At 48.6% G+C, this 13,230-nt stretch overlaps 1 protein-coding gene across 1 annotated transcript in view; it reads left to right on the plus strand.

The window, feature by feature from the left end:
- Positions 1–1,285: 1,285 nt before the first annotated feature.
- Positions 1,286–13,230, plus strand: part of LOC139229028 (arrestin domain-containing protein 5-like) — a 30,022-nt gene continuing 18,077 nt past the window's right edge. The window contains exons 1-2 of the mRNA XM_070860691.1: positions 1,286–1,562; positions 9,057–9,248. Of these exons, the coding sequence (XP_070716792.1) occupies positions 1,286–1,562; positions 9,057–9,248 (469 nt within the window). The remainder of the gene's footprint in view (positions 1,563–9,056; positions 9,249–13,230) is intronic.

Below are 13,230 nucleotides of genomic sequence, written 5' to 3' on the forward strand. Positions count from 1 at the left end.
TTTAGACATCTAACACAAATAATGTTAGTACACTGCCCTTTTGCCAATTCCACATGTTTTGAAATCCACTTTCAGGGGGAAAAGCTTTGAAGCGCTAACATCGACTGGACGATAAGATTAGCACCGGGCAATATTAGCGCCGGCGATCGCGATATTCATTTTAACGCTCTTGGAGGGGAGTACAGCGCTGAAAGGGCGATATCGGGGCGGTAACCTCAGAGCGCTAGTCAAGTTTGGGTGAAGGTTTACGAATCAATAGAAATCATGCCGCTGGCATGGAATAGCTCCCGGGAGCGTCTTCAGAGGTCAGAACGCCAGCTTTATGTGGCGTGATTAGTGCCAGGCAGTAAGTCCGACGAACTAAGTTAATTTTGCTTCCGTGCTACCGGAACATTGCACACTCATTGATGTCACCATTTCAGTGGCACTACAGGGCCTGGCAGTAAGTGTTAGTGCGACCGCTAAAGCCATAATGAAGTTTGCGGTCGGTGCTACTATCGCTGCGCCCGGTCGATAAGGCATTCGAGCGCCCAGGGCTAACAGGCGGCACTTATCAATTGAATTTCTAGCATTTGACCATATAATCCAGGCTGACACTCCATTGCAGTACTGAGGGAGTGCTGCACTGCCGGAGGTGCCATAGGAGTTTTCCTCAGTGTCCTGGCCAATATTTGTCCCTCAACTAATATCACTAAAGAAAAACAGACTATCTAGTCATTATCACATTGCTGTTTGTGGGACCTTGCTGTGCACAAATTGGCTGTTGCATTTCCTACATTACAAAATGACCACACTTAAAAAAAAGTACTTCTGTAAAGTGTCCTGAGCTTATGAAAGATGTTATATAAATGCAAGTCTTTCTTTCAACTGAGTGAGTTAAGACTGTTGCCACTCAGGCCCTCTCCACCCCTGCCCTAAAAGTCTATAGCACAAACTGTCCTCATTGTCTTCTGCATGAACAGAAAAACAACCATGAAAAAGATGATAACAAAATTCTTGATCAACGCTGTCAATCTCTCGTTAAAGTAATGCAGGAAGAGTGCACTGCAGACCTTTTCCATTAGCAATTTTTGATGCCTAGAGGAACCAGTTGTGACATCAGATAAGTAGTTACACAACAAAAGAGCATTCAACTATAGATGCTGTGGGGCCATTTGTCATTCCATTCTTGACATCATAATCATCCTTGACCTTTGAACCTCAGAGGAGCTCCTAAACTGCTTCTCAAGGCATCCGGAGTGAACCATCAGTATCTGGGGCACTCGCTCAGAGGCCTGTCGCTGTCATGGAAACAGTTTCCGTATTTGTTCCCATACCAAAGGTTACTAAATTGGAACTGGCTTTTGATGATGAAGTGTATTTGGCTGGTGAGAGTATCAATGGCAAAGTTATCTTGGAGCTGAATGAGTCTCTGTTCCTTTATTCAGTGAAGTTGAAGGTAGCAGGCAAGGGATTTGTGGAGTGGATTGGAGAATCCGACGAAAATCTCGATTACAGCAGGAAAATTCACTGCAGTAATAAAGAAGATTATTTTCATCACATCTTCACACTGTGGGGAGCAGGTACAAAGTTGAGATCAAAAAACAGAAAACATATTACACCACAGTATGAGCCAACTAGGGCACCCTGATAAAGGGATTATTCATACAAGGTGTTAGAAAAAGAACACCATGCCTTTCTTCCATTTTATTTATATACTTTTGAAGCTTTGAGGTGCGAAGTCTGGAGTGTCATGTTTGCATTGTGATGAACTCACTGAGATTTTTGGTAAATTTCCTGCAGTATAGTAAGTCTTAGAACCTGCTGGTGTGGTCGAAAAAATTAGCCCAGGTTAGAATAAATTTGGGATGATTGTAATAAATTTGATTATGAATAAGTGTGATTGTAAGTATGACAGATAAGCCTGTTACAAGAAGTAAATATTATACTTATAGGAAGTGTACACTATTTACAAAACTTTTAATATATTATAAACAAAGCACTCAATGTCCAAGATAAAATATTTTTTCTATTTTTAGCTGGTTCCTTTGGTGTCATAAAGAAAGAAAGAATTGCGTTTATATAGCGCCTCAGGATGTCCCAAAGTACGTTAATGCCAATGAAGTACTTTTTGAAGCGTAGTCACTGTTGTAATGTGGGAAACACGGCAGCCAACGTGCCCACAGCAAGCTCCCACAAACACCATCATCATCATAGACAGTCCCTCGGAATCGAGGAAGACTTGCTTCCACTCTTAACATGAGTTCTTAGGTGGCTGAACAGTCCAATACGAGAGCCACAGTCCCTGTCACAGGTGGGACAGACAGTCGTTGAAGGAAAGGGTGGGTGGGACCGGTTTGCCGCATGCTCTTTCCACTGCCTGCGCTTGATTTCTGCATGATCTCGGCGATGAGACTCGAGGTGCTCAGCGCCCTCTCGGATGCACTTCCTCCACTTAGGGAGGTCTTTGGCCAGGGACTCCCAGGTGTCAGTGGGGACATTGCACTTTATCAGGGAGGATTTGAAGGTGTCCTTGTAATGTTTCTGCTGCTCACCTTTGGCTCGTTTGCCGTGAAGGAGTTCCAAGTAGAGCACTTGCTTTGGGAGTCTCGTGTCCGGCATGCGAACAGTGTGGCCTGCCCAGCAGAGCTGATCAAGTGTGGACAGTGCTTCAATGCTGGGGATGTTGGCCTGGTCGAGGACGCTAACGTTGGTGCGTCTGTCCTCCCAGGGGATTTGTAGGATCTTGCGGAGACACAAGCAGCAATGTGATAAAAACCAGATAATCTGCTTTTTAGTGATGTTGGTTGATGGATAAATATTGGCCAGGAGTCCGGAGATAACTCCCATGCTCTTCTTCGAAAAAGTGCCATGGGATCTTTTACGTCCACTTGCGAGGGCAGACGCAGCCTCGGTTTAACGTCTCATCCGAAAGACGGCACCCCCGACAGTGCAGAACTCCTTCAGTACAGCACTGAAGTGTCAGCCTGGATTTTGGTGCTCAAGTCCCTGGAGTGGAATTTGAACCACACAACCTTCTGACTCAGGGGTGAGAATGCTACCCACTGAGCCACAGCTGACACCTAAAAAACATATTGAAAAAGTACTCAAAACACTACCTCAATCTATTGCTGTTTATTTCTTTGAAGACAAAAGTCATAACATATTGCATCAGTCCTAACAGCGACTGATCGAGGTTTTTATGAGTAGGATAAAAAAAATAAGAGCCGCAACTAATTAAATACCCTGAGATTATGCAGCGTGATATTGGTAATGATACAAGGGGCCAAATGCCTGTTTTAGGCAGCCGCCCTGATGCCTGAAAAAATGGCCCGACCCAATATTGGTCTGGTTGGAGGCATTAATGGAGGTTTAATCATGTGACATCCTGACCAAATGACATCTGAGCATGTGATGCCTGATCATGGACATGGTCAAATATTTATCCCATTCCCTGTGAAATGAAGATTCAGTCTCTACCTTAATAGTCACCTGTGGTGAAGAATCCCATGGTCGAATAGCACTCAGTTCAATAACTTCCCTCCTCCCTTCCCTCTTGTTTCTTCCAGTGAGAATCCTTGGTTCCCGTTCCCTAGTTCCCCATTCGTCTCTCACTATTTTCACACAATAAGGTCTCACCCCTTTACTGGTTGCTGCTCTCTCAGCGCAGCCTGCAATCTCCACCTTGCTGCTGCTGTTCCTGGCTCTGTGGGAAATGCTGGTGCCTATGCCCAGTCTCTATCTCTGCTCCTGAATGTCCATTCCCCAAGCCCCATCTCTCCCCAAGCCCCCATTCCCCATCTCTCCCCAAGCCCCCATTCCCCATCTCTGCTCCTGAATGCCCATTCCCCAAGCCCCATCTCTCCCCAAGCCCCCATTCCCCATCTCTCCCCAAGCCCCATCTCTCCCCATGCCCCCATTCCCCAAGCCCCATCTCTCCCCAAGCCCCCATTCCCCATCTCTCCCCAAGCCCCATCTCTCCCCATGCCCCCATTCCCCAAGCCCCATCTCTCCCCAAGCCCCATCTCTCCCCAAGCCCCTATTTCCCATCTCTTCCCAAGCCCCCATTCCCCATCTCTCCCCAAGCCCCCATTCCCCATCTCTCCCCAAGACCCTATTTCCCATCTCTCCCCAAGCCCCATCTCTCCCCAAGCCTCCATTCCCCATCTCTCCCCAAGCCCCATCTCTCCCCAAGCCCCAATTCCCCATCTCTCCCCAAGCCCCCATTCCCCATCTCTCCCCAAGCCCCCATTCCCCATCTCTCCCCAAGCCCCCATTCCCCATCTCTCCCCAAGCCCCTATTCCCCGGTCTCCACCTCTCTCTGAGCCTCCATTCCCCAGTCTTCCTCTCCTCCACCCCTTTCCCGAGCCACTCCCCCTCCCTGATTACCGACTCCCTCTGGCCAGTCGCTGCTTTCTGTGGGCGCCGGATTGAGCAGCAGCTAGTGACAACCTCCGTGGAAAAGACTGGGAAATTATTCTGTTTAAAATTAATGCAGTTTGACCTGGTTCTGACTCCCGATGCCAGGCTAGTAATTAGTAATTATTTACAGTACCACACACAATGGGGCCGAAATTCATCTCCCTAAAATGGCCAATTACCGCCAGAAAATGGCGGTCAGGTGGCGGAGTTGAGCGGCCGCCAACTTCCGGTCCAGTGGCCACTGCCAGCGAAATTTAGCTCGGGGATTTTTCTGGTGGTCCCCTCTTTTGCCCCGCTGCTGCCGACCATCCTAAGTGCGTCATCAAAGGGCGCACCGCCAATCTCCGCACCTCTAGCGAAATTTAGCTCCAATAATCTTTGATCTGCCGGCGCTACCCCCGACAGCTTTTTCTGTCGGTGCACCTTGCTTTCAGTCTGTGAGCCATGGCAGCGCGGCGGCCCATCAACAGGAGGGCGCACTGCCGCAACCGCCATGTTTTTTTTTGTCAGCCGACTGCCAGGTCGGGCCGACAATTATGCCCATGGGTTCGGCCGGGCCACCAAAACCCTCCCTGGTGGCCCGGTAGACCGAAGTTTTAAAATGCTGAGGGTTTCCCCCTTTAAGTTCAGGGGAGAGCCGTGGTGATGCACACACGTACTGATGTCATCACCGCTCCGCTGCTGACTGACAACGGCGGAGACTCTGTCCTGCCTCCACTTCCGCCCCTTTAGCGTACTTACCGCCCCACTTCTGCCCCTATCATGACCGACATCCGGTCCACTTAAAAAAAAACGACAAAGAGCTGAATTTACCGAAAGAGGCGACCTCATCCGACGCAGCAGAAAAAAACACTTCAGGAGCGGAGGGGTGACCCGTTTCGGGCGGGGGTGCATTTCGACCCCAATGTCTGTTGTTCCTGTGGGCGCACTGTGACGGGAAATTTAAACCATTGATTTCCTGGGCTGCTGGAGGCAATGCTCGGGATAGTGTTATGTCTTTAATACTCTTATGAATGACTCCACGAGGTCTAGTATTGTACTTGAGCTGTTGTGACCTTAATCCCATTTATTGTAACTCCAGAGTGAGGCACAAGCATGGTGGGCAGCCTTTTATACTGGGCCCTGCACACCTAGGCAGATGACCCTCAGGTCTCCCACCGCAGTGCCCTCTGGTGGCACACCTTATGTGACTATAGAGTTAGTATACATGGTCTACATACATGACATCACTTCCCCCCAAGTCTTTAATGCAAATTGTACATTGACGGTGACCTGGGCTTTGCTCTTCCTGGTTGACCATTGGAGGGCCGCTTCTAGCTTGGGTGGGTTGGTAGTGAGATTTGTTGCCAGTGGAGGTCCCCGTAGTTTCTGGTTATGTGTCCATGACTACTCCATTCTCCCCCCCCCCCCCCCCCCACACACAGAGATCATGCTAATGGCCCGTTACATGCAAGTTGCATTCAAGTTCATCACATGGGTTTTATATTTACATCTTGGTATATTTGTTGGGTGGATTACAGTTGCGTTTCTTTTTGTGTGGTACATTTACATGATCAGTACAGGTATCTCAGTACAGGTACACAAGGACAGTCTAGTTCCAGCACGGCCGGATGAGATCCGGGTCGTCTGGTGGCGGTGCAGTGCCCCATGCTAGTGGGTCTGTGGACGAGGTGAGCTCATTTTGCTTGAGTTGCCGGAGCTCAGGGCTCTTGCCGTTACTCCTAGTGTCAGGCAGGCCCAAAGAAAGCTGATGTGTCTGTGACCTCCCTGTCCTTTTTGTTTGCACAGTGTCGCTGCTGCTCCCTGGGAAGCGGTCTGAGCGAGTGAGCGTTTTGTCTAAGCGACGGTGGGGCTGCCTCGACTTGTCTAGCAGTTCGCAAGGGACTGCTGACTCGCTTTCCTTGAGGGCACCGTTGTGAGCACTCCCTAGTTTGGGATCCTGGCTGGCCCAGGTCCTGTTCAGAGGAGCCGTTGCGGGTGACCCTTCGCTCTTGGGCATTGCAGTGGTGCCGAGTGGGTTTGTGGGCTGCGCTTTTTCCACCCGGATGGTGGGCGACGGTAGCCGACTGCGAGCATAGGCGCAGTTTACTGTTTCTGGCCCGTGGCGTTCATGCCATCGGGTGCCTGCAATGTTAAACCGATCGCTACCGGTGCCTCTGCTCTCCAGGGATCGTTTACTCTGCGGCTTGTCTACTTCTGTCAGCTGTGGGGACACTTTATGATAACATCGTTCTCGTCCCAGGGACGCAGGCTACAGCATTGGGTAGCCCGCTGGACCTGCATACGACCGTTAGGTGTTCGCCTGCTACATCGGCTGATTGTAATTTGCACCCGACATCACTGAACAACATTTTGCACGTTACAGCTGGACTTTTACATTGGTTACCAATTTCAAGCAGTTCATTCAAAAATGGTGGGTTGCTAGCCTCCTTTAAAATGGCCTTACTACTTTTACCCCAATCGTCTTCCTTGCGTGGAACCACATGTCGTTGCTCCATTGGCGCTGCACCTCGTGGTTTGGACGCTATCTTGTCCATGATGTCGGCTGCCGCGATCTTCCTTCCCAGGGATTCTGCCAATGAAGCTGGGAAGGCGCCCTCGGATCCAATCTTCCTCCCCAGGAGTCCTGCCACTGAAACCGGGAAGATGCGTTCCGGTCGTCTCGGCCGGATCATCGCCACGCAGTTGTGATGAGCGGTCTGTGCCTCGGGGGCTGTGCGGATCTGCTCTCCGGTGCCTGGTCCAACCGAAGGTGGGGGCTTGCTCTGTCTCTGAGCACGGGGGACGTCGATCGCTGGAGGGATGAAGTCTTCCCAGTTCCAATGAATCTTCCCCATCCATCTTCTTCCAAGTAGCATTGGTCCATCACCTGAAACAATCCACAGTGGTAAATTGTGCACTGCGCCATCATGGGATACACTTACATCTGCACTACCAACAACTGATATCAGTTCCTTGGTGTAGGTCCGCAGCTTTGCCTGAACCGAGACCAGCTTGATCGTTCCATAACCTCTCAAAGGCTTCCTGGCTCATTACTGACTGACTCGACCCCGTGTCCACTTCCATGAAGACTGGAACGCCATTGATCTTGACTTCCATTATCACTGGAGAACAATCTGTGGTGCAGGTATATACTCCATACTGGAACTGAGCTGCTTCTCTAGACATCACCTCATAATCCCGCTGGATTCACAGCCATCTGTTGAGTCCTCTTCCATGTGGTGAGTCACAGATCTTTTGCACATTCGCTGGAGGTGGCCCTTTGTGCTGCAGCCTTTGCACACATAGTCTCTGAACCGACACTGATGAGCCCTGTGATTACCTCCGCAACGCCAGCATGGTGCTACTCGACTTACATTTGCACCCTTCGGCGGACTCTGAGTTAAAGGACTCGGGGGCCTGTATGCTCTGCTCCGGGCAGATTCACGCTCAACAGTTCTGTCTATGAAAGGCACCATTCTATTTACCGTACTTGCTGGGTTTGAGTCCTGAGAGTCATCATCTACTTGGAGCTGCAGCTTGAGGTCATGAATGCCTGGCTGATGCTGATGGCCTTCTGCAGAGTGACGGTGGTTTCGGCAGACAGTAGCCTGTGAAGAAGGGCCTCATGACCGATGCCAGTTACGAAGACGTCCCGTAATGCATTGGGGAGGGATGCGCCGAATTCACACGAATCTGCCATCCTCCTGAGGTCAGCAGCGTACTTCGCGATTTCCTGGCCCTCGGGGCGGTGGTGTCTATAAAATTGATGCCTGGCCGTGAGGATGCTCTCCTTCGGTTTGAGTTGGTCCCGAATTAGCACTTTCAGCTCCTCATATAACTTGGTCGTTGTTTTCTCTGATGCCAGCAAGTCCCTGACGAGGCCGTAGACCGTGGGCCCACAACTGGTCAACAGGATAGCTTGCGCTTTATCTGCCAGCGTGGCCAGATCATCGCCTACCAGGTCATTTGCTACAAAATATTTGTCCAGCCGCTCCGTAAAGGCTTCCCAATCTTCACCCTCTGAGAACTTTTCTAATGCACCAAGGTTAGTCATTTTTGTGTGAAAGTTCATAATCTCATCACCAGTTGTTATGTCTTTAATATTCTTATGAATGACTTCACAAGGTCTAGTATTGTACTTGAGCTGTTGTGACCTTAGTCCCATTTATTGTAACTCCAGATTGAGGCACAGGCATGGTGGGCAGCCTTTTATACTGGGCCCTGCACAACTATGCAGGTGACCCTCAGGTCTCCCACCGCAGTGCCCTCTGGCGGCACACCTTATGTGACTATACAGTTAGTATACATGGTCTGCATACATGACAGGAATCGCCTTTTCCAGGAAACTCCCGGTCAATCTGGGAGGGTTAAGAACCCTAAATATCGGGTCAGATGTCTTTCTGGCGCCCTTGGGGGGCAAGATGTTGATCCCTGAAATTGGCCATCGTTGCACCAGTTTTATGCTCATAAAACAGACATCAAATTGGGAGGTTAATTAAGACAGCAGAAGACTGCAACGAAATACATCAGAAGACATTAATAAACTTGCAAGTGTATGGTAGCATAGTGGTTATGTTACTGGGTGAGTAATCCAGAGCTTGGCCTAAAATGTAAGTTCAAATCCAGCCACAGTGGATTTTTTTGAAATCAATACAGATAATTATGATTGTAGTGCTGAAGACTTGTGCTCCAGAAGTGGCCACGCCTCTAGCCAAGCTGTTCCAGTACACCTGCAACACTGACATCGACCGGACAAAGTGCAAAATTGCCCAAGAATGTCATGTCCACAAAAAGCAGAACAAATCCAATCCGGCCAAATACCGCTCCATCAGTCTACTCATAATCATCAGCAAATTGCTGGAAGGTAAATACGTCGACTATGTCCAAGAGTTCAGCCTCTGTGTGTGCACAGACGCAGATGTCGTCCGTGTACTGTAGCTCGACGACAGAGGTTGGTGTGGTGTCCTGGCCTGGACACCCTCACAGCCTGATAAAGTGCAACATTCCCACTCGCACCTGGGAGTCCCTGGCCATAGACTGTCCTAAGTGGAGGAAGTGCATCCGGGAGGGTGCTGAGCTCCTTGAGTATTGTCGCCGAGAGCATGCAGAAATCAAGCGCAGGCAGCGGAAGGAGCGTGCGGCAAACCAGGCTCCCTGCCTACCCTTTCCCTCAACGACTATCTGTCAGAGACTGTGGTTCTCGAGTTGGACTGTACAGCCACCTAAGAACTCATGCTAAGAGTGGAAGCAAGTCTTCCTCGATTCCAAGGGACTGCCTATGATGATGGCTGGTAGGTGTTGTTGACAGTGCTATCAAGCTGCACTTACTCACCAACAACCTGGTCACCGATGCTCAGTTTGGGTTCCGTCAGAACTACTTGGCTCCAAACCTCATTACAGCCTTGGCCCAAACATGGACAAAAAAGCTGAATTCCTGAGGTTAGGCGAGAATGACTGCCCTTGACATCAAGGCAGCATTTGACTGAATGTATCATCAAGAGCCCGAGTAAAAAATTAAATCAATGGGGATCAGGGGGAAAACTCTCCATTAGCTCGAGTCTTACCTAGCACAAAGGAAGATGGTTGTGGTTGTTGGAGGCCAATCATCTGAACCCCATGAGTTCCTCAGGGCAGCGTTCTAAGCCCAACCATCTTCAGCTGCTTCATCAATGAACTTCCCTCCATCATAAGCTCAGAAGTGGGGATGTTCGCTGATGATTGCACAGTGTTCAATTCCGTTTGCAACTTCTCAGATGATGAAGCAGTCCATGCCCGCATGCAGCAAGATCTGGACAACATTCAGGCTTGGGCTGATAAATGGCAAGAAACATTTGCGCCACACAAGTGCCAGGCAATGACCATGTCCAACAAGAGAGAGTACAACCAACTCCCCTTGATATCCATTGACATTACCATAATCGAATTCCCCACCATCAACATTGACCAGAAACTTAATTGGACCAGCCACATAAATACTGTGGCTACAAGACCAAGTCAGAGGTTGGGTATTCTGTGGCGAGTGACTCACCTCCTGACTCTCCAAAGTCTTTCCACCATCTACAAGGCACAAGTCAGGAGTGTAATGGAATACTCTCCACTTGCCTGGATGAGTGCTGCTCCATCCAGGACAAAGCACCCCATCCACCACTTAAACATTTACTCCCTCCACCACCGGCGTATTCGTGGCTGCTGTAGTGTGTAAACCCGTGACCTCTACCAGCAGAAGGACAAAGGCAGCAAGTGCATGGGTCACTACAACCTCCAAGTTCCCGTCCAAGACACACACCATCCTGTCTTGGAAATATATTGCCATTCCTTCATCAGCGCTGGGTCAAAATCCTGGAACTCCCTCCCTAACAGCACTGTGGGAATACTTTCATCACACGAACTGCAGCGCTTCAAGAAACATAGAAACATAGAAACATACAAAACATAGAAAATAGGTGCAGGAGCAGGCCATTCGGCCCTTCAAGCTTGCACCGCCATTCAATATGATCATGACTGATCATGCAACCTCAGTACCCCACCCCTGCCTTCTCTCCATACCCGCTGATCCCTTTACCCTTAAGGGCCACATCTAACTCCCTTTTGAATATGTCCAACAAACTGCACTCCACAACTTTCTGTGGCAGAGAATTCCACTGGGTGAAAAAGTTTCTCCTCATCTTGGTCCTATATGGCTTACCCCTTATCCTTAGACTGCGTCCCCTGGTTCTGGACTTCCCCAACATCGGGAACATTCTTCCTGCATCTAACCTGTACAGTCCCGTCAGAATTTTATACGTTTCTATGAGATCCCCTCTCATTCTTCTAAATTCTAGTGAGTATAAGCCTAGCCGATCCAGTCTTTCCTCATATGTCAATCCTGTCATCCCTGGAATCAGTCTGGTGAACCTTCGCTACACTCCCTCAATAGCAAGCACGTCCTTCCTCAGATTAGGAGACCAAAACTGCACACAATACTCAAGGTGTGGTCTCACCAAGGCCCTGTACAACTGCAGTAAGACCTCCCTGCTCCTATACTCAAATCCCCTTGCTATGAAGGCCAGCATGCCATTTGCTTTCTTTACTGCCTACTGTACCTGCATGGCTACCTTCAACAACTGATGTACCATGACACCCAGGTCTCATTGCACCTCCCCTTTTACTAATCTGTCACCATTCAGATAATATTCTGCCTTCCTGTTTTTGCCACCAAAGTGGATAACCCATATTTATCTACATTATACTGCATCTGACATGCATTTGCCCATTCACCTATCCTGTCCGAGTCCCCCTGCAGCCTCTTAGCATCCTCCTCGCAGTTCGCCCTGCCACCCAGCTTAGTGTCATCTGCAAACTTGGAGATATTACATTCAATTCCTTCGTCTAAATCATTAATGTATATTGTAATAGCTGGGGTCCCAGCACTGAACTCTGCGGCACCCCACTAGTCACTGCCTGTCATTCTGAAAAGGACCTGTTTATTCCCACTCTTTGCTTCCTATCTGCCAACCATTTCTCTATCCACGTCAATACATTACCCCCAATACCATGTGCCTTAATTTTGCACACTAATCTCTTGTGTGGGATCTTGTCAAAAGTCTTTTGAAAGTCCAAATACACCACATCCACTGGTTTTCCCTTATCCACTCTACTTGTTACATCCTCAAAAAATTCTCGAAGATTTGTCAAGCATGATATCCCTTTCATAAATCCATGCTGACTTGAACCGATCCTGTCACTGCTTTCCAAATGCGCTGCTATTACATCTTTAATAATTGATTCCAGCATTTTCCCCACCATCGATGTCAGGCTAACCGTTCTATAATTCCCTGTTTTCTCTCTCCCTCCTTTTTTAAAAAGTGGGGTTACATTAGCTCCCCTCCAATCCATAGGAACTGATCCTGAGTCCATGGAATGTTGGAAAATGACTACCAATGCATCAACCATTTCTAGGGCCACTTCCTTAAGCACTCTGGGATGCAGACTATCTGGCCCTGGGGATTTATCGGCCTTCAGTCCCTTCAATTTCCCTAACACCATTTCCTGACTAATAAGGATTTCCCTCAGTTCCCTCTTCTCGCAAGACCCTCGGTCCTCTTGTATTTTCGGGAGGTTATTCATGTCCTCCTTAGTGAAGACAGAACCAAAGTATTTGTTCAATTGGTCTGTCATTTCCTTGTTCCCCATTGTAAATTCACCTGATTCTGACTGCAAGGGACCTACATTAGTCTTCACTAATCTTTTTCTCTTCACATATCTGTAGAAGTTTTTGCAGTCAGTTTTTATGTTCCCTGCAAGCTTACTCTCATACTATATTTTCCCCTTCCTAATTAAACCCTTAGTCCTCCTCTTCTGAATTCTCAATTTCTCCCAGTCCTCAGGTTTGCTGCTTTTTCTGGCCAATTTATATGCCTCATCCTTGGATCTAACACTTTCCCTAACTTCCCTTGTTAGCCACGGTTGTGCCACCTTCCCTTTTTTATTTTTACCCCACACAGGGATGTATAATTGTTGTCGTTCATCCATGTGATCTTTAAATGTCTGCCATTGCCTATCCACCGTCAACCCTTTAAGTATCATTCTCCAGTCTATCCTAGCCAATTCACGTCTCATACCGTCGAAGTTTCCTTTCTTTAAGTTCAGAACCCTAGTCTCTGATTTAACTGTGTCACTCTCCATCTTAATGAAGAATTCTACCATATTATGGTCACTCTTCCCCAAGGGGCCTCGCATGACCAGATTGCTAATTAATCCTCTCTCGTTACACAAGACCCAGTCTAGCCTGCTCTCTAGTTGGTTCCTCGACATATTGGTCGAGAAAACCATCCCTTATACACTCCAGGAACTCCTCCTCCACAGAA

Source organism: Pristiophorus japonicus, chromosome 18 (genome assembly GCF_044704955.1).
Source record: "Pristiophorus japonicus isolate sPriJap1 chromosome 18, sPriJap1.hap1, whole genome shotgun sequence".
NCBI lineage: Eukaryota > Metazoa > Chordata > Chondrichthyes > Pristiophoridae > Pristiophorus > Pristiophorus japonicus.